Consider the following 21,716-nt stretch of genomic DNA (forward strand, 5'->3'; position numbering starts at 1 on the left):
ACATCTGTTCTGCAGAGATCACACTACAAGCAAGAAGCTATCACCTCCAAAGAACGAATAGTGGATAAACGCTGCTCAAAAGAAAACATGCGATGAGAGGGCTGTTCTGTCGGACATTCCAGAAATACAGTCAACTCAGATGAAATTGAGCTCTGCGGCAGCTTAAATCAAAGCATTCCACTCCCTACAGCACCACCATCTCCCTTCCTCGTCCTCCCTTCACCTCGCGCGAACACGTGTTTCCGCCGCCGCCGCGGTGCATCCTGGGTAGGCGGCGCGGGCAGCCTGGAGGGCGAGGGGGGCGCGCGCGGTGCGCCTCCGCGCATGCGCATTTTGTACACCCGCCCCCTCGCGTCACCGCGCGGATTGGGGGGAGCCCGAGCCGCCGCGCATGCGCGTTCGCTCGTCACCACCTCGGTGCTTTGTGGGTAGGCGGCGCGCGCGGCCACCCCCGCGGGGTGACGTCATCAGTGAGCGCAGCTACGCCCTTGCCCTGTGCCTGTGGCGGGGCCTCTGGTCTTTCTCTCGCTCGTCTCTTTCTCTTCGCTTCCCGCCTCGGCCGCCGCCCGCGGCTCCCCACGCCGCCACCATGTACGACGCAGACGAAGGTGAGCGCGCTGCGGGCCGTGTTCCCCGCTGCGGCCCGGCGGGGCGGAAGGTGGGATCTCCCGGGGCCTCCTCGGGCGGGCAGGGTCGGTGCCCATGTCCCGAGGAGGCGGGGTGGGGGCTCGGGGCCTGCCCTGACGCTGTGCTCCCCCGGCAGATATGCAGTACGATGAGGACGACGATGAGATCACCCCCGACCTGTGGCAGGAGGCCTGCTGGATCGTCATCAGGTGAATTGACCGGGGCCTCACGTGGAATTGCACAATGGTTCGGGTTAGAAGGGGCGCTGAAGCCCATATAGTTCTAGTCTCCTCGCCATGGGCAGGGACTCTTCCCTCTACTTCAGGTTGCTCAAGGTCCCATGCAGCCTGGCCTTGAACATTTCCAGGAATAGGACACCCACAGCTTCCCTAGGCAACCTGTGCAGTGCCTCACCACCCTCATTGTGAAGAAATTTCTCCTTATGTCTAGTCTAAATCTTTCCATCTCCAATTTATAGTCATTACAGGTGACGCCCAGTTCGCCAGCAGCACCTGATGGAAGCTGCAGACTTGGCTGTGCCACAGTGTCCTGGCGCGCTCAGAGCACAAGGGCTGTAAGCAGAGACGACAGGATTGTCACCAGGGATTCAGAAGCCCTGCTGATCCCCCCCGCAGTGGGGGGCACTGTTTTGAATGAAGAAGTAGTTTTGATCCCCTGCCTTGTGCATGATTCTGCCTGCTGCTCTGACAGGTGATGCTGGCAGCAGCAGATGAGTACTTATCAGTTTCACCATGTTAGTGTTTTTCTAGCAGCATCCACGACCTGCAGCTTCTTGTGATCGTTAGGGGTAGGTTTCTGCGTGGAACTGAGTAAAAAGTTTTTCTTTTACTAATTGCATCATTCATAATATATACATGACTGGTGCCTTACAGCAGTAGATGCAGACACAACAGTGGGTTTGCAGGGATGGTCCCATAGGCAGTCTGGATGGAAAGCAGAAATAAGAAGCTTTGGAGGCAAAAGGAGGTCCTTTCTCTTGCAGCCCAGTAAGAAGCTCTACCTTTGCTTTCAGTCAGGTGGGAGGTAACCGAGGCAAGTCCTTCAGCTGAGACTGCATCTCACTCTGTATGAGGAAACTCGTTCACTGTGAGAGTGACTGAGTGCTGGCATGGGTTGTCCAGAGAGATTATGACATCTCTGTCCTTGGTGGTGTTCAAAAGCTGTCTGAACATGCTGTTGGGTAGTCAGCTCTAGTTGCCCCTGCTTGAGTGGGGTGATGGGACAAGATGACCTGCAATGGTCCCTTCCAGCTTCAACCATTGTGTGATACAGGTTGCCCTTTCCTTTCCTCCTTTCTCTCGTGTAATTACAGACTGTACTGGCAAGATTCAGTGTGGCAACAGCACGATAGCCAAGGATGTGCTGCCCCTCTTAGGGAAGCTTGAAGTTATGGGTAGGGAGGTAGTTCTTACCATTCTTTTTTCTTGAGATCTTGGAACCAGTAGAGCAGAAGGTGAGGTAATGTGGGTTCCCTGGCTGCCCTCAGCACTGTGAGGCAGAGGAGCTTGCTGGCAGGAGCTAATGCAGCAAACATGTTTAAGTCATCCCATTAGAAGTTAGGATGTGGGGCTTTAAATTTCAGCTTTGATTTTTATCATTAGGTTGTGCTGTGTTGAGGCTAAATAATTCTGAGGCTAGGGGAATTCCAGAGAAGAAGTGAAGCTGGGGATCTCTGTGTTGCTGGAACAGAGGGGGTCCAAGCTGAGGAGAGTTCTGAGAACTATTACTTTGACTTAAAGGCATGCACTTAGTTTACTGCAGCTTGAAAAATCAGTTAGAGTGAAGTAATTTACATGCACGGTTGAAAACTTTAGCTGAAGCTGCTTTTCCTGTGGTTTAAGTCATCATGTGTCCCTTCTAGTTTAAGGCAGACTGTGTGTACAGTCATGGTTTAGCGAAGAAGTAGCAAGAAGTCCAACACTTTGTAGTGTCTGTGTTTTCAAGCCAGTAAGAAAATTGTTAAATGTTTTGGGGTACCTGTATTTGAAGCTTACATCTTGGAAAAGGTGAATGTGTTTGATTCTGTGCTGTATTTCATGTTTTTTGAAGGTTTTGTAATAAATACATCTGGGGATTGTTAACGTATGAAGTACATGAGTTGAGATCTCTTGTTCATTAATGCCCTCTTTTTTTTTTAGCTCCTATTTTGATGAAAAGGGTTTAGTCAGGCAGCAGTTGGATTCTTTTGACGAGTTTATTCAGATGTCTGTGCAGAGAATTGTTGAAGATGCTCCACCTATTGATTTACAAGCTGAAGCCCAGCATGCCTCAGGAGAAGTGGAAGAACCGGTAAGTGATGACCTTCAGCAGAGGTGATGTGTTTTTACAATGCAGAATTATTTTAGGTGTATTTTATTCAGCCGCCATCTCAAGAGATGGAAATACATCTGAGTTATGACCCTGCACAGGATGTCGATAGGACAGAAGTATGAACTGTATGGATTATATGAGGGATATAGCCAAGTTTCCAGGTAGTCAGGTGTACTGCTAAGGAACCTGTGGAAAAGTTTTGTAATTCATGGTATTGAACTTCTTTCTCCTATAGAGTTAATCTCTCTTGCTGGTTAGGTCATTGGCTGAGTTTAGAGATGACCAAGAACAGTTGACTGCTGTGGCTTATGTTGCCATTAAGTGTATGGCACTGCACTGACCGGGAGGTAATAGAGCAAGTCAGGTAGCCAAAAGCAAATCACGTTTTGGTGGGAGTTTGATTTTCAGTAGCTTTACCATTGCAAGAAAGGTTTGTGTCTGAAAAGTTCTTTGTTAGCTTTCTTCAGCCAAAGTTCGGCCTAGGTTTTCAAAGGGTACCATTGTTCATCATCTTTTATTGGCACCGTGTTCCAAAGGAGAACAAATTTACTAAGGTCTGTGCTGTGTGATGGCTCTTGTACGATGAGTGTGTACTTTCTGCAGCGGCTGTGATGGTGTGTCCCTCGTGTGGTGTGATCCCTGTTCAAAGAGTGGAAGTAGCGACGATCCATTCCCCTGCTATCAGGCACTGCATGCTGCTTGCTGTAGAGATTTAGAGGAACTTGAGGACATCTAAACATTAAATATGTTGCACATTTTGATTGTTCCTTTGCACTTTTTTCCAGGGAAACAGTTATGCTGTTGAGAGAATAACTGTGATTTCTCTTGATTTCCTTCTTAGCAAGCATAAATATTTATCTCACAGTATTCTCTTTAATGTTTCTTCTGTTATTCTATGTATGTTACTGCTGAAATCTCTAGCTGTGTAGCTTTACAGTTGGTATATGCACTGCAAGTGGTCAAGGTTCAGGTCGCAAGCCGGGTATATGCCTGGCTTCTTTTTGCCCAAAGGCTGCTGCTTTACCTTCTCTGATTGGAGATGTTAGTTTCTTACTCTTGCATATCAGAGTTCAGGAAGAGGTCTAGACCTGCGAAAAGGGAAACTTGCTGTTGCTTTCAAAGTCACTTGCAGACAACCCCTTGCCTTGTTTGAAGATACTTGATTGATTTAAGGAGACTGAGTGTATTGAACTAGCTTGACTTTTTGTTTCTGTCTCCCTCCACTTCTCCGCCTCAAATTTTGAAGTCAATTTGAGCAATTTAGAGCACATCAGAGGGTTTAACAGCTCTGGTTAGAGATGGGAATTGTGGTAAATGTCTTCTCTTTGGGAGTGCTTGCATGAGAACTTGGGAAATTTGGTACCATGTGTGTGGCTGCTGTGGCAAGTCCAGGAAAAAGATGTTTCTTTAAATAACAAGTTGAGGGAGGGGATTGATCTACAAAATGTTTGCCAGCAAGACTATGACATCTGCTATTGTAGTTGTCCCCTTTTAAAATCTGATTGTTTTCAGATCTTTTCATATAATTTCATTCTTACTTTGTTTACTGATCCTATAGAATTATCCTAGGAACTAGTTTTACTCAACTTGCTGTGTTTTCAGTTATCAATAACAGCTGTCCTTCCCCAGTAACAGTTTTGGTTAGTAATAAGTAAGACCGAATATCTTGAATACAGACGGATAGTTATTGTACATCTTGTGACTAGAGAAGCAGTGACACTTCAGTTTGTGTGAAAGCTGCAGGAGGTTTTTGATAAAATGTTGCAATTATCTGTTTAATGTCTAGAATAAACAAATCCACCTGAGTCTCATGGCTGAGATAAGGTAAAATGCCTGCATGGAATTCAAGTTTTGTTTTAGTAGTAGACATTCTTGGCTGTCTTCCAGGCTGATACTTAGTTGGGGCCAGCACTGTAGTTCTTTATTTATGTTAGTTTCTCTTCTGCATAGGGATACAGTGGGAAATAGCAACTTGAAGGAAACATTGTTAAGGAAATTTGTAAGGAAACAAATCTTTTGACTTTGCGTACCTACAGGTCTGATTTGCTTATGTTTATCTGGCCCACTGAAACCAGTAGTCTGGGAGGGAATGCTTGGTGACTAGAGTGGCTCATCTCTAGGTCCTTTTGCATGCAGGGAGGCCAAGAGCCGAGCTGCGTCAGCATGCGTGTGCTCTTAGGACTGAGACCACACATACCAAACACTTCAGCAAAGCTACTGTTGTGTAACTGCTGTCTTTCTTTAAAGTTCTAGCTCCCCCTACCAGATACATAAATGTACTTTGATAAGAGTATTATTTTCAAACTTATACCCCTTTATTTTAAGTGCGAGGCTTTTGATTTCAAGTGAGCTGAATGCTCTAAATCTCATTGCAGTAGGATTCTGAGGGATGACTGGCACTAGGAGCAAAATGAAGAACCTGAGAATTGTTCTGTTGCCGAGTGATTTTCTGTCCTTTCATGCCAATGGTTTCACTGTAACACAGGAAAGGATTTCTATGGAACTAAACCAAAGCTATTAAATTTAAAGTTTTATGCAAAACCAAAATCTTGTGCATTTTTGATATCTCGTTATATGTGTAGAAGCTGATTGACCTTTTTGCATCATAAAACTAGCAGTTTTATCTAAAGTTACATGAACAATAAATATCTAATATAGACATGTTCTAGTTGTTAAAATATTCACTGACTTGGCAGATTTTGAGTTTGTTAGCTATTTTATAGAAAGAATACCTGTTTGGGTACTTTGTTCTTCTCTTACCAATGGTTTTGACCCTTCACTTTCCTCTGTTTGTTTTAATTAACAAGGTGTTTAGGAATTATCAAAAGTTCTTGAGTGTTTTTTAGACATCTCAAGAGGTATTGTTTCCATACGTTGAGCTGAGGACATGCAACAGCATTTGGTATTAAGCTGTAGGGCTGCTTTTGAACAACCAAAATGGATGTTTCTTCCATTACAGGTAAATGTTTTCTTGTTTTCTTGTTTTCCAGCCACGGTATCTGTTGAAATTTGAACAAATCTATCTCTCCAAACCTACGCATTGGGAAAGAGATGGAGCACCCTCACCTATGATGCCCAATGAAGCCAGACTGAGAAACCTTACGTAAGAACAAATTCTGTAGTGGATAAACACAAGGAAGGACTGATCCTGTGTTATTGATAGTCTTTTTCAATTTAGTAGTGCCTTGGAAATGTAATAATTACTGCGCAATTTAAATTTCAATGTTTAGTTGTTAAATGCAGACAAGGATTTGGTAAAGCTTAATATTACCAGTGAGTGCTTGAATAACTGCATTGTTCTTCTGTGCAGCCTGGAGTAGTAACTGGCACGTAACACAATGGTGGTTTTATTCTGTAGGTATTCAGCTCCCTTGTATGTGGATATAACTAAAACAGTTATTAAAGAAGGGGAGGATCAGTTACAGACGCAGCATCAGAAAACTTTTATAGGAAAAATTCCTATTATGTTACGTTCAACCTACTGTTTGTTGAATGGCTTAACTGACCGTGATCTTTGTGAACTGAATGAATGCCCTCTTGATCCTGGTGGCTACTTTATCATTAATGGATCGGAAAAGGTAAGGGATTAATTATACCTTGTACAGCTGTCTTTACAGACACTGAAAGTTGTTACTTGTTTCTGTAAGTTTTGCCAGGGACATAAGCACTTTTATTTCAGTGTATCACAGTTACTGTGGGTGCTCGTGATCTTATAGAAAGATGGGCTTTTAGTCCTCTGTTAGAACTTTATTGAGCCACATTTTCTCCTTCTCTGAGGCATGTTTCCCTTCAGTTTCATAAACTGCTTTGCAGTGAATACCAATAAGACACTTTCCTTTCCATTTTCAACGTTGCAGAGCAACGTTGCAGTGCAGTCTAAAATGAGGCATTTCTTCACTTGGAGTCTCCTCCAGTTTGTTTGCAACTGTAAAGATGGGGTTTATTGTAAGAATAAGTTCTTTCTGCCATTGCTGTGGATTCAGCTTTAATAAATCATCCTCTCCACACTTGTGCCTCACCATTAAAATTGTCAGTTTGTAAATGACACCTGGGCAAATGGAAAAAAAAAATAATTTATTTTTCTTCTTGGGAGGAAAAAAAGAACCTGTCTTTGCCAGTCAGGGCTGGCATTTACATTCAAATGCCAGTGGAGTAGTGTGTTGGCCTTGGAAACAGATAGTGGAATGCTTTCTTTATCAGTGTTGTGCCTAAAGTGACAGAAATGTCTCGGCATAGCTAGCATATGCGGTAAGTATATCACAGAGAACAGGGTTCTTGGAGTCGTTTGATTTTTCTGTCTTAACTAGGTGTATATTTTGCTTAATACTGTATTTTTAAAACCTAGAGTATAATCCAACTGAGGCTGGCAGGTTGACTTTGCATTGTGCAGTGCTCTTAAGGCACTTGGAGGAATAGTAGAGACACTGTGCTTGTTACTTTCAGCGTACTCTTTTGTCAGTTATTTATTAGTGTTTGTGTTTTTCATACAGGTTCTGATTGCTCAAGAGAAAATGGCTACAAACACAGTGTATGTGTTCGCAAAGAAAGATTCAAAATATGCCTACACAGGAGAGTGTAGATCCTGTTTGGAAAATTCGTCTCGACCAACAAGTACTATATGGGTTAGCATGCTGGCCAGAGGTGGGCAGGTAGGCCTGAGCAGTGATAACCCCTGCCCTGGGGCTTACATTAACTTTACGTTGGTTTAGGAGTTTTGCCCCTATCCTGTCTCTCTATGTCATTTACTTTTGGGATTTTGAGAAGAAATTTATTCTCATGCTAAGTTACAAAGAAGGTAAAATTAAATGAAAATGTATTCTATTTATTATAGATTATGCCTGTCTCTGGGACAAGTAATTTGAGAATTGAAACGAAGACTCAATTTGTGGCAGGTTGTAGGGTGACGCCAAGATACAATTTCAGAACTACCATAAACTAGGGTTTAGAAAATCCAAACAAGCTGCTGCTTGTTTTTTTTTGACAGAGGACAGGAATAGGAGTAAGGATCCTCTCTTCGCTGGTGGCCAAACTGGTGTTTGCATGTGTTTTGCAGACCACATTTCATATCTAACATCCAATTTTGCTGTCTGTGAGGGGAAATGAGAGCTGTTCCTAACTTCAAAAGCAGAAGGTGGCAGTACTAATTTGCTATTGCACTGACGTTTGGAAATTCCCAAACGTGTTCAAAGAGTAACTTTAATAGGAGACTTGCGCTACTCTCCTTTCTGATGGTTGGGGCATTCTTGTGTGGTTGTCCCTCTGCATCCCACAGTGTTTTTTTCCTTTATTTCTGAGTGAGGGAGCAGCTACTTGAATAATCATGAGAATGAGGGTCTTACATAGTGCGTTAGAAAAGCTAGACTTAAGCTGACAAAAGGAAAACTGAACGTGGCTAGGATTGCTTTTTGCAAATGCACAAGGGGAGAGAAAGGATGCATATGAGTGAATGAATAGTATTATTTAAATTCTTTCGTATTGGCAAAAACCTTCCAAGCTTTTGCAGACTTTGAAAGTTAGAAATGTTTTTAAAATAAAAAAGTTACTACTGGAGTAAGGTTTCAGGTTAGCTTCTTAGTTGGGCTGCTGAGAACTTATGGTTTCCTTTAGTACTTGAATAAATACCCTTATGCTGCATTATCCAAGTCCAAAGAGATATTTTTATTTAATAGCAAGAACATTTAAAGATTGTATGTATGTTTTTTCCCCATTTCGTCAGGGTGCAAAGAAGAGTGCTATTGGTCAGCGCATTGTAGCAACTTTGCCATATATCAAACAAGAAGTTCCCATCATAATTGTCTTCCGTGCACTCGGCTTTGTGTCTGACAGAGACATTTTAGAGCACATCATATATGATTTTGAAGATCCAGAAATGATGGAAATGGTAATAAATGTTAAATAAGTTATTTTCTGCCTTGACATTTGGTGATGTGTGGCTCATAATCATTCAAAGTACTGTTCATTTTCCAATTGTGATTTATTACTTTGTTTTTGTGGGTTATCTGTTGGAAATGTCAGAAGTTCTCTGCCTAAACATATTCTTAATGAGTACTTAAAGTGAACAGAGTGAAATAGAAATTTTCAAGGGTTGATGTGTGTTTGGAGAGGAAGCAACTTATCCTGGTGCCTTTAATTTTAAATTATCGACTTTAATTTTAAAATCCTGATTTTACTTGAATGACTATTTTCTGAAGTCTGAACTGTTTTTTTGTATGCCTCCTGTATGCTCCATTACTGTTTTCTTCTGCTCTCAAAAAAACTACTATAGTAAAGCCAGAAAGAAATCCATCAGTAATTAGCAGTTCCTGAGAAGAGTCAGCAGCAAACTGCTGTGTTCTTGCAACTCCGACAGGCACTGTACGCTACAGGATTTTGCTGTGTTTTGTGCATTAGGTGAAACCTTCTCTGGATGAAGCGTTTGTCATTCAGGAGCAGAATGTTGCTCTAAACTTCATTGGATCAAGAGGTGCAAAGCCAGGTGTCACCAAAGAAAAGAGAATTAAGTACGCTAAGGAGGTCTTGCAGAAAGAAATGCTCCCACATGTTGGTGTCAGTGACTTCTGTGAAACCAAGAAGGCCTATTTTCTAGGGTATGTCACTATGCTGTCACACATCTACAAGTGCACTCTGAATACAGATTTTATTCACATGTATGTATATAATCGGAATAATGCACTGAGAGGAAGTTTGGGTTTAACCACAGCATTATGGATACACAATGATAAACTTTAAGGCACTTGTATATTTTCCTGGCTGAGAAAATGCAAATGTTTATAAAATAGGAACAAAAATTGAAACAAAACAAGTCTCCAGCATGTTATTGATCTTAAATTAGATGTGATGATAGTGATAAATCACTCTTTGGCTTTTTTTTGCATGGACAACTGTATAGAGTTTAACAAATGCGTAGATAACTACTGATAAGCTGTTTGTAATGTAAACCCACTCTTTAAAACTATTAGCACATCCTCTTGATCACTGCTTGATGATATGCAGATGAACCATATCATCAGACTTACCACTTCACACCCAATTCCCAGTGCTGAAACACAGCCCGTATTACAGTGCAGAACAGATGTGTAACAGAATCATTGCCATCGTTCTGTAAATATTAGCTTCTATCTGTTAGTTATCTGAACATTCAGTGGGTCAATCTCCTCTAAGAATTTAGGTGCTGAAGAGGTCCGCTTTAGGACAGCAGTATCTTAAAGATCTAGAATGGACGAGCTTTAGGAAATAGTTCACTGGTTTACCTATGAAAGCCTGTAATCTTTGTTGTGAATGTCTGCCATCAGTTTAAAACAGACTATCTTATTTGCTTAGGTATATGGTTCATAGATTGTTGCTGGCAGCACTGGGAAGAAGAGAGCTTGATGACAGAGATCATTATGGCAACAAAAGACTGGATCTTGCTGGGCCGCTGTTGGCTTTCCTGTTCAGAGGGTAACTGCAATATATATATATTTTCTTTGGAGAAAATTAATGGTAGAGGCATTGCCAACTGTGCTTCTAAATCAATCAGACTATTCTGTTGTGTCTGACAGCCAGTCTTGAGCAACACAGCCTGTTCCTGGTTATGATATTTTCACGGAGCGAGTGAGTTTCCCCTAGTAGGAGGTGGCTGGCATCAGCTTGTTTGGAATCATATATTGTGCATGTTCACAAACAGCTTAATTTGTTTTGTTTCCCCACCCCCCACCATGTTAAAAATTACTTACTTTTGTTCAGGAAGGCAATGATGTTCTTTCCAAGTAGTGCTGGGTAGGCTGAATTGCTGCAGTACTGTTTAATTGTATTTCTTGGCATCTTCTTCTATAGAATGTTTAAGAATTTGCTGAAGGAAGTGAGAATATATGCACAAAAGTATATTGACAGAGGGAAAGATTTCAACTTGGAACTGGCGATTAAAACAAGAATTATTTCTGATGGTTTGAAGTACTCGTTGGCAACTGGAAACTGGGGTGACCAGAAGAAAGCTCATCAGGCCAGAGCAGGAGTATCTCAGGTACAATACCATGCAATAGTTTAACATCACTTGTCAGCCACGTGTGTTGTATGTTAAATAGGCCATTTTTTCAAAGGAAGCTTCCATAGCTGAAATGTAATAATCCAAATAATTGAGTCTGTAGTGGAGTTTGGGGTTTTTTTGGTGGTTGTTTGGGTTTTGCTTTAGCTATTTGTGTTCACTGATAAACAGTTGGTGTAACTCTTGTAAAGACTTTTTGTGTTAGAGCATATGCTTGTGTGTCTAGTGAAGTCCTAGTCCCAGGGAACCCTTGGGGAGGATAGATTTCTTTCTGTTAATTAATTCCAGTGCTTCTCGTGTGGTTAAAGAAACCTGAGTGACACCTTGTAATAAAAGTTATGTATTCCACAGTTAGTGATAAGGAGCACTGACTTTATTAACCCAGTGTAGTGCGCAGTTGAGCTTGTTTCTTGTAAAGGTAGAAACAGGAAAGAGGTGACAGTTCTTAAATGCCATCAGATTTTGTTGTTTGGAGCCCTGATGAGATCATAATTTGGGGAAAGTGAAGTTAGGAGAGGGGTGAAGATGGTAACTGTCCCTGGATAGCGTGTTGTTGGTGTATGTGTACGAGGGGCTTGTTTTGTTTTTTAAATAAATCTCACATTTTAGGCTGTAAAATTAAATTTCCTTAAATTCATTCTTGAGAAGCCTTGAGCAGGCTCTGAAGAGAATGTAAATGCTGATTTACTCCTAATAATTAAGTAGTCTTACTTTTTCAAACTAAGTTTGAAAAGATCTGTGTGTCATTGTACTGACAAACCCTCCTGGTGAAAATACAGCTTAAAAAGTATTCATACAAGTATCACTTATTCTAGTTATCTGATCAGAGTAAGCTCTTCTACAAAAACTCCAGATTTTAAGAGTAAACTTAGTCTAAGATTAATGGAAGTGAACTAAAAACAGTATCTAACAAAACTCAGAACTATTTTAGTGGTTTTGAAGTACATAATCTCTTGAGGACATTGATCCATTGCTCTAATGTAACGTGATGTTAGTCAATACCACACATTAACTTTGACTAACTAAATTCCTTACTACATGCAGGTGTTAAACCGTCTGACTTTTGCCTCTACGCTTTCCCATCTGAGACGCCTGAATTCTCCAATCGGTAGAGATGGTAAACTAGCAAAGCCCAGACAACTGCACAATACACTGTGGGGAATGGTTTGTCCTGCTGAGACACCAGAGGTAATGAACAAAATATTCGTGTTGGTGCCTACTTATACCTAACTGTTTTTATGCGCTGTGGCACTTGTGATGATCACTTGCACTTTTTTTTAAATGGTGACATGAATCTTAGAATCACTTGGTTGGGGAAGACCTTTGAGATCGAGTCTGCTACTAAACTGTATCCCTAAGCACTTCATCTATCTGTCTTCTAAATGCCTCCAGCCATGGTGACTCAACCACCTCCCCCGGGCACCCTCTGCCAGTGCTTGATAACCCTTTTGGTGAAGAAGTTTTTCCTAGTGTCCAGTCTGAACCTCCCTAGTGCAACTTGAGTCCATTCTGTCTTGTTCTATTGCCTGTCACTTGGGAGAAGAGACCATTCCAGCTGGATTTAACTCCATTCACCTCCACTCTTTAGTCCCAGCTATCCAGCAGTTTTTTTACCCAGCACAGGATGCACCTGTCCAGGCCAGTGGTAGCGAGTTTCTCAAGCACAGTGCTGTGAGAAACGGTGTCAAAGGCTTTACTGAAGTCCAGGCACACTATATCCACAACCTTTCCCTTATCCATTAAGCAGGTAACCTTGTCATAGAAGGAGATCAGTTAGTTGGTTTGGCAGGACCTGCCTTTCACAATCCCATGCTGACTGGGCCTGATCACCTGGTTGTCCTGTGTGTGCTATGTGATAGTACCCAAGATGACCTGTTCCGTGATCTTCCCAGGCATCAAGGTCAGACTGACAGGCCTGTAGTTCTCTGGATCCTCCCTCTAACCCTTCTTGTAAATTGTTGTAACATTTGCCAGCCTCCAGTCAAGTGGAACTTCCCCAGTCAGGCAGGACTGCTGGTAGGTGATGGAAAGGGTCTTGGTGAGCACCTTTGCCAGCTCCCTTAATACCCTTGGCGGGTCCCATCTGGCCCCATAGACGAGTGTATGTCTTATTGGCCGAGCAGGCCTCTAACTATTTCCTCTTGGATCGTTGGAGCTTTGTTCTGCTCCCTCTCACTCTCTTCTGGCTCAGGAGGCTGAGTACCCAAAAAACATCTCACGTTGCTATTAAAGGCTGAGGCAAAGAAAGTATTGAGTACCTCAGCCTTATACTTATCCTTTGTAGCTATTGTTCCCCCTGCATCTAGTAAAGGATGGAGATTCTCCTTGACCCTCCTGTTGTTATTAATATGTTTGTAGAAAGATTTTTTTATTATCTTTCACAGAATTGGCAAATGTAAATTCTACTTGGGCTTTAGCCCTTCTGAATATGTAGCTTTGTAGCTAACTCTGTAGTTGAATGGTAGAAATGAATAAAGTAAACGGCATGTTTTGTGTCCAGTTCCTTAAGGAATCTAAGTTCTCAGATCTTCTTGGGGAATCTCTTGATTTAGAAATGCAAATTAACTTTGTGTTTTGACTAGGGTCATGCAGTAGGACTTGTGAAGAACTTAGCCCTGATGGCCTATATTTCTGTGGGGTCTCAGCCATCCCCAATTTTGGAATTCTTGGAAGAGTGGAGTATGGAAAACCTGGAAGAAATATCTCCAGCAGCAATAGCTGAGTATGTGTTAATGACACCGTTTAAACCGACTTAAGCCTTTTATCTGGCGCAACACTTCAAGGTTTTATGGGTTGTTTTTTTAATTATTATTATTTGTTTGTTTTCCCCTCTTTCTAGTGCTACCAAGATCTTTGTTAACGGCTGCTGGGTGGGAATACACAAAGATCCAGAGCAGCTTATGAATACTCTAAGGAAGCTCCGTCGTCAGATGGACATCATTGTGTCGGAGGTAAAAATGTTATAAATGTCTGGGTGTCTTTTTGGATAAGAAAGGATAATGCCTTGATAATACTTTGCAAGCTCCAAATAGCTTTGTTTGCAAGTCTTTTTCTGAACATACTTCACATTGCTTGGGTTTTTTTTTTGTTTTGTTTTGAGAGTTTTTTGGGGGGTTGAAGTTTTTTGGTTGTTTTATCTGTGTGCTTTGTTGTTTGGTTGGGGTTTTTTTGGGGTGGAGAGAGGAGGCTTGTTTCGATTTTAGTTTTCTAGAAAGAGGATCAAGTTGAAAAAACAGTTGAAAATAGTCTCTTAAAACAGTTGTGTTTGTAAGCATGTTAATGTTTGTTCTGTGCTGCTGATTGTACCTGTAAGGTCTTTGCTGTAGGGAACTTTGTTATCCTAATTTATGTTCCCTAGTTCTGTTTCCAGGCTGAGACTTTGTATTGATGGAGTTCTGCTTTCTCGTACAGGTCTCAATGATTAGAGATATTCGTGAGCGAGAAATCCGCATCTATACTGATGCAGGCAGGATTTGTCGACCCCTTTTAATTGTGGAAAAACAGAAGTTGTTGTTGAAGAAAAGGCATATTGACCAACTGAAGGAACGAGAATATAACAATTACAGGTGAGCTATGTTCTTGAAATTCAACTAAATGTCTAATTTTCCATCTTGCAAGCTGTAAGTTTCCTCACATTGGAGAGAGAAATATTTGAAGTTTTGTGCAGCACAGAGATACTTTCTCTGCCCTGTAGCTTAATTCATTTTTTTTAATCACACTGAAGCAGTGGTAGTGATAATAAGCCAGGGAAGTCCTTGTACTTCTTGCTGCTGAAGAGACCAATTTTATGTGTTAGTTGAGTATTTCAGCTGTTGGTTATTCAGCTGGCAGGACCTCGTGGCCAGTGGTGTGGTAGAGTACATTGATACACTGGAAGAAGAGACTGTGATGCTGGCAATGACTCCAGATGACTTGCAAGAGAAAGGTGTGGCATATTGTTCAACGTACACACACTGTGAGATTCACCCATCTATGATCCTGGGAGTATGCGCGTCTATTATCCCTTTCCCTGATCACAACCAGGTCAGTGCATGACTTCTGACATCCTGCTTTTAAAGTTGATAGAAATCCCACAAGTTTATGCGTGAAGAGCTTTGTGTATGTGTATTCCAGTCTTTTTCCTTGTCTGTTTAGTCTCCCAGGAACACATACCAGTCTGCTATGGGTAAACAAGCTATGGGAGTTTACATCACAAACTTTCATGTTCGTATGGATACGCTGGCACATGTGCTGTATTATCCTCAGAAGCCCCTGGTAACAACACGCTCCATGGAATACTTGCGATTTAGAGAATTACCAGCAGGTATGCTGTCAGTTAATGTTTCTTAAGCCGAAATGATACTGTTTTGTTTAAACTACGTTACAAATGTGTGTATAATACTTGAATATTTAGCAAATGTATGTAATTTAAAAAAAAATTATTAGTTAAATGTTAACTTGTAGCTTGACCCTTAGGCAGCAAAGAATACTGTTGCTAGTGTTGCAGCTGAAACTACTTTATTCATATAGTTTGTGAAAACCCAAGTGGAGAAATGCATTTTTTCAATTGGCGTTTGCTAGGTTCTTCACAAGGGGTCACTCTTGACTCTTTTACCTAAAGCTGCATTTGCTGATACCACATGGGTTTTTTTGGGGGGGAAACGTGGAAGTTTTGGAAGTTTTATCTCAGAAAGGGTAGAACAGCTTCATTGTAGAATACAGCTGATTTTTGAGTTATAAATAGTCCCTGTCTGGAATGTGTGCATCCTTTCGAAGTATTTGCTTCTACGTATTATAGGTATCAACTCGATTGTAGCCATTGCATCGTACACAGGCTATAACCAGGAAGACTCTGTCATCATGAACCGTTCTGCTGTTGACAGAGGCTTTTTCAGGTGAGACTTTGTAAATGTTTAAACTGTTTGGAAGGGGAAAAAAGGTATACAGAGTTATATAGAGGCTCAAGAAAAGGTTGTCTTATGCTGGAAGACACCATTCTCCAAACTTTTTCAACCATTCTTTTTTAAAGAGGGTGGAGGGAGCAGCACAACCAAAATGGTGAACATGTACCTTGCCAAAACAGAGTGGGTAATGATTCATCCTTGTGTAACCTGACTTCCCACTCTGTCTTCCCAATTCCTCTATTTTTGGTCTTTTTTACTGTTTGCTGTTCTTTGTACAGTGTTCTAATGAAAAAATATTTAGACTCTTTGTGGTTTTATTTTCATAGAATTCTTGCCAGTTATATGAACTCCTTAATGCCAGTATTACAGCTTTGTAGTATAGTCTTGTCTTCAGTAACATAATAATTGCTACCAGTGAGGATTGGCATGTTTGTCTCCTTAGTAGGAACTGCTATTGGGACAACTTTATCATAGTTTTCAGATGCCTGTGCTTAGCTGTGTAGCTGGTCGATGGGTTTCTAGTTTTGTTCATTTTCTTTGTCCAAGTTAAGCCCAAGGAGTGTGTGCCTGGTATCTTGGATCTGCTGCCGTCCTGTGTTGAATAACTGTATGACTATTACTTTCCTAGCTCACACGAAGCTTTTATAGGTTCCCCTGTGTATGTGGAAGTAATTAAATGTGGATAATATCTGAAAGGCTGTGGCTTTGGTGTGCTGGCAAATGAGATGGCAAACAAAAAACCCCTAAAACCACTAGAAAGAAGCCTATATAAATTGCAAGTTTTCCAGTGCAGCTCAGTTGTACTGAGTTTGGCACTGCAAGATAGCAATAGAACCCTAAAAATGCTCGCAAAATGGCAGGTATAAGGAGAAAAGTAACGTGAGAATGATGTGATAAGGATGTGAATAATCTTTAGGAATAATAACTACTTTTGAGCAGATCTGAAGGTCTCTGCAATTCGTTAAAAATTGATGAGTACTCTGTAAGTACTTCAGCAGTATCTGAAAAGTGACTATCGAAATGCCACCTGAAACTGGGGTTTGTTTGTTTGGTGGGGTTGTTTTGTTTTCCCCTTCTCAGTGATTAATAAGACTTTAGAGGAAAGGTTGTGGCATGTGAATGTTATTTGGTTTGATTGTCATTAGTAACAGTAGACATAGTATGTGATGAAAGGGTGATTATAGTGAAATTGAGATGTACAGATGAGAAAAATGATGCTGATTTCACTGCAGAAAGCTTCATAACTTTGTTTCAGATCTGTGTTCTACCGCTCATACAAAGAACAAGAGTCTAAAAAAGGGTATGACCAAGAGGAAGTTTTTGAAAAGCCTACACGCGAAACTTGCCAAGGTAAAATATGGGAGTGTATGAAGAGTGAGTTTTTAATTTTGTGGGCATGGTTGTTAATGTTGTTGAACTGATTCAGTTTTTATTTTGGAATGTATAAAGCAGCAGAAATGTTTGTATTAATAGCAAAATACATCAGTTGAGATACTTGCATAAAATTATCTTTAGGCATTTCAGCAGAAGTCTGAAGTTGCAAGCAGAGTTGTTCTAGTTCTCCAGAACGTCAAAGTCAATCTATTGAAAAAAAATCGGGAGTCTAGGGATTTTTTTTCTTTTTTTCCTCAAGGTATGAGACATGCGATCTATGACAAACTTGATGATGATGGTTTGATAGCACCTGGGGTACGTGTGTCTGGCGATGATGTCATCATCGGCAAAACAGTAACTCTGCCAGAAAATGAAGATGAACTGGAAAGCACGAACAGACGTTTCACAAAGAGAGACTGCAGCACTTTCCTGCGAACTAGTGAGACTGGTATTGTAGATCAGGTCATGGTAACCCTTAACCAGGAAGGATACAAGTTCTGCAAGATTAGGGTGAGCACTGATGCATACTTTCTACATTTAGTCATTTTTGTTGTGTATTTAAGTTATCAATTTAATGTCTTTCTGTGGCTTACAGGTGCGCTCTGTAAGAATCCCACAAATTGGAGATAAATTCGCCAGCAGACATGGTCAGAAAGGAACTTGTGGTATCCAGTATAGACAAGAGGTAGTGATTTTTCTTTTTTACCCCCTCTTAAGGTTTTCTCTCTGGTCTTCTTAGCATTGGAACTGCCTTAATTTAGTTTGCTGTAAAATATCTACTAGGATGCAATATATTTACCTAAATTTAGCTCAAATATGTCTAAACATGGACACAGCTGCTTCTTACGTGGTACTTCAGTTCCTTTGAAATGCTTTAGAAGATTTAATTTGAATCCATGGAGTTGCTTTTCTTAAAGCTGGTATTCTGGAAAGTACTGCCTGTCTGTTTCCTTGCTCTAGGACATGCCTTTCACCTGTGAAGGAATCACACCTGACATCATTATCAACCCCCACGCCATCCCTTCCCGTATGACCATTGGTCACTTGATCGAGTGTCTTCAGGGGAAGGTAAGAAGTATCTTTTATGCTGCATGTCTAAAGAATATGAATTAAAATGGTTTATTTTTTGGTTTTTTTTTTGGTAAAGGAATTTTGGAAAAATTTCCCTGGTAGGTGTTAATCCACTAAAAAATAGTGATTATTCTCCAGTTACTTGATAGCAAAAGCAGGTTTCTTGGGCAAGACCTATGGTCCTGTAAATTTTGTCCAGCAAGTCAGACTTCAGTGTACATTCTCAGCTGTTGCTTTTATTCCAAACAGTTTCTGTGACCTAGAAAAAGCAGTGCCAAAATTGTTGATACTGAGTAGTTTTAAAAACCTCACTATCAATTGTGTACCTGATAAACAAAGCAAGGGTACTGTCACAGGCATGGAATCTCAAGTTCTGGCATTAAAACTGTTTGAAACAGCTTTTATGTTGTGTGATGAATCCTTCAGAAATCTTAGAAGCTTTTGCAAATCTCTGCAGGTGTCTGCAAACAAAGGAGAAATTGGTGATGCCACACCTTTTAATGATGCTGTCAATGTGCAGAAGATTTCCAATCTGTTATCAGATTACGGCTATCATCTAAGAGGAAATGAGGTACAATCAAAATACGAATTCACTGTATTTTTTTATACACATTTGATGGATATAAGGCTTATGATTCAGTGATTGCATTAACTGCTTTAGGTTCTCTACAATGGCTTCACTGGTCGAAAAATCACATCACAGATCTTCATTGGTCCTACATATTATCAGCGGCTGAAGCACATGGTAGATGACAAAATCCATTCTCGTGCCAGAGGGCCAATCCAGATACTTAACAGACAGCCCATGGAAGGTAGATCTCGGTAAGGAAGTTCAATAGTTTCTATGCATTATTTTCTTTTTCTTTGAAGTTTTTAGCCCTAAAAATTAGCTGCGTCAGCTTTGCAGCTAGCACTTAATTAGCTCACACCTATTAGCCCCTGATTTTCGTGTTTGTCTTAAGGTGATGTATTGAGTGCAGGTGTCAAAGTATTGGCAGCAGGAGGTGCTGCTGGGTGGCCTCTCTGACCAAGGGTGTGGCCTGTGCTGGACACGGACACTTACTGCTGGCTCCAACAGACCCACCCCCGGCCAAAGCTGAGCCTATCAGCAACATTGGTGGCACCTCTGTGGTAACATAGTTAAGAAACGTAAGAAATGCTGTGCAGCTGCTGAGAGAGGAGTGAGAAGATGTGGGAGGAACAGCCCTGCAGATGCCCAGGTCAGAGAATAAGGAGGTGCTCCAGCTGCCAGAGTAAAGATCCCCCAGCAGACCGTGAAAGACCATGGTGGAGCAGGTACCCACTTGCAGCCTTTGGAAAGCCTATACTGCAGTTGGTTCCTGGCAGGAAGCGTGATCTGTGGGGCACCCATCTGCTGCAGCATTCTATTCCTGAAGTGTTTTACCCCATGGGAAGGACCCATCCTGGAGCAGTTTGTGAAGGACCAACCCTTGGGATGAACCCTGTGCTGGAGCAGAGAAAAAGTGTGATAAGGAAGGAGAGGCAGAGGGAAACTGTTATGCACTGACCACAGCCCCCATTCCTCCTGTGACTGTGGGGAGGAAGGAGCTGGGAATAAAGGAGTGAAGCTGAGCCTAGGAAGAAGGTAGCAGAGATGATGTTTTTAGTTTTGTCTTTGTTTCTCAGCAACCTACTCCATTTATAATGGGCAATAAATTGAACTATTTTCCCCCATGCTCAGTCTGTTTTGCCTGTGATGGTAATCAGTAAATGATATCCCTGTTTTTACATCAGCCTATGAGCTCTTCAGCCTTGTGACTATAGGGTAATGAGAGAGCTGCTTGGTGATTGCCTGGTGGCTAGCCAAGGTTAAACCCAGCACAGATAAGTAGAAAATAATTTAGTAGTTTACGTCATTTTACTACACAGTTGTGCTGTGACTGTTAGCTGTCTAATACCTGTTTTAGAAATGCTCAGCAGCAGTTACAAATTACTGTGTTCACATTTTCCCTAGCAATTTTATTCTGAGGTGTTAGAGGAAAATCAATGCACAGCTTTACTCCTGCCTTGTAATACTGCTGTTGTGTTTCTGATAAGTTACATCAGTTCCTGTTTGTGGAAAAAGTATTTTCCCAATGTACTCTAAAGTTGGTGGTTTTATTTTTCCTTTTTTCAGTGATGGTGGCCTTCGTTTTGGAGAAATGGAACGAGATTGCCAGATTGCTCATGGAGCAGCCCAGTTCTTGAGAGAAAGATTGTTTGAAGCTTCAGACCCTTACCAAGTCCATGTCTGTAACCTCTGTGGAATCATGGCGATTGCAAACACGAGGACTCACACCTATGAATGCCGGGGATGCCGTAATAAAACTCAGGTACATGTGGTTTTCATCAGTCGGTATTTCTCTTTGTGGGTAAGAGGAAATACCACTTGGGTGAGCAGGAGGATAGGGAAGTAAATATTTAAAGAACCACCAAAACAATTGCTATTTTAGTTTCATAACTGTTTTAAGTGTTTATAGTGTCCTAGTTAATTTAGATATTTCCCTATTAATCTTACAGTATGGGTTTGTCACTTGACAGGAAATGCTGCTCAAGTATCTTTCAGCGCAGAGTTTTCAAAGACATCAAAAGTAAATGCTTTCAGAGCTTATTTTTAGAAGTAAAACTCAGAATCACAGGAATTTGGAGCCAACACCCTTTGTGACTGTCCCCATGAAGATATTTATACTAGCAGAGCTGGGTCCCCATGGGAAGTCTTTTGTGTTGCACTTTTAAATATAAAAAAAGCACTCTCCTGTGGGTGCATGGTTACTGAGTTATGTCAAGGGAGAGCAGCAGCAGAGATAAAAGTAATTGCCTTAACAGGCTTGTTCTTGCATTAGGGACTGATGCTGCAACTCTAGTGATGGCCTTGGGGTTACTAAAGAGATGTGTGCTGGAAGCCTTAACTGCATTCACTGCACAAGGCACGCTTTGCTATGCACATACTGCCTTGTTAAATGCCTCTTCTTTAAGGTCAGATCCCTTGGCTGCAGGTTTTGTGTCCTCGATAGCTGTTGTGTAGCCTCTACAGAGAGTCACAGCTTCCCTCTTGTGTTGTTACTGTCTGAGCACTTCTTGTTAAATGCTTTTGTATATAAATTCAGATTCAATTTTAGGCCCAAAACAGGACAAGTTATTTGTGTAGACAGTGGTGGAAGCTGATGCTTCAGGAATGCTTATCTCAAGCCTCTTGAAATTTCTTTTCAGATATCTTTGGTTCGGATGCCCTATGCCTGCAAACTCCTCTTCCAAGAACTGATGTCTATGAGCATTGCACCTCGCATGATGAGTGTTTAACCTTTATAAGGGCTTTTTCTTTTTTAAAAATTATGAGTGTGAAGTGCTCAGGTTTTGTTCATTGTGTGTAGGTTACATTTAAAGTACAGTTTTACTGATCTCCTACC

At 41.3% G+C, this 21,716-nt stretch overlaps 1 protein-coding gene across 1 annotated transcript; it reads left to right on the forward strand.

Annotated features, from left to right (window-relative positions):
* Window positions 1-449: 449 nt before the first annotated feature.
* Window positions 450-21,655, forward strand: POLR2B (RNA polymerase II subunit B). The gene is made up of 25 exons (XM_054064309.1): window positions 450-608; window positions 764-836; window positions 2,787-2,937; window positions 5,949-6,061; window positions 6,317-6,536; window positions 7,449-7,607; window positions 8,675-8,839; window positions 9,349-9,545; window positions 10,279-10,398; window positions 10,774-10,960; window positions 12,026-12,169; window positions 13,564-13,703; window positions 13,821-13,932; window positions 14,393-14,547; window positions 14,806-15,004; window positions 15,116-15,284; window positions 15,759-15,855; window positions 17,120-17,214; window positions 17,498-17,748; window positions 17,834-17,923; window positions 18,199-18,306; window positions 18,767-18,880; window positions 18,971-19,131; window positions 20,447-20,642; window positions 21,520-21,655. Exons 1-25 carry the CDS (start codon window positions 590-592, stop codon window positions 21,607-21,609), a joined length of 3,525 nt encoding a protein of 1,174 aa, XP_053920284.1. The 5' UTR covers window positions 450-589; the 3' UTR covers window positions 21,610-21,655.
* Window positions 21,656-21,716: the final 61 nt, after the last annotated feature.

Source organism: Cuculus canorus, chromosome 4, assembly GCF_017976375.1.
Source record: "Cuculus canorus isolate bCucCan1 chromosome 4, bCucCan1.pri, whole genome shotgun sequence".
NCBI classification, from domain to species: domain Eukaryota; kingdom Metazoa; phylum Chordata; class Aves; order Cuculiformes; family Cuculidae; genus Cuculus; species Cuculus canorus.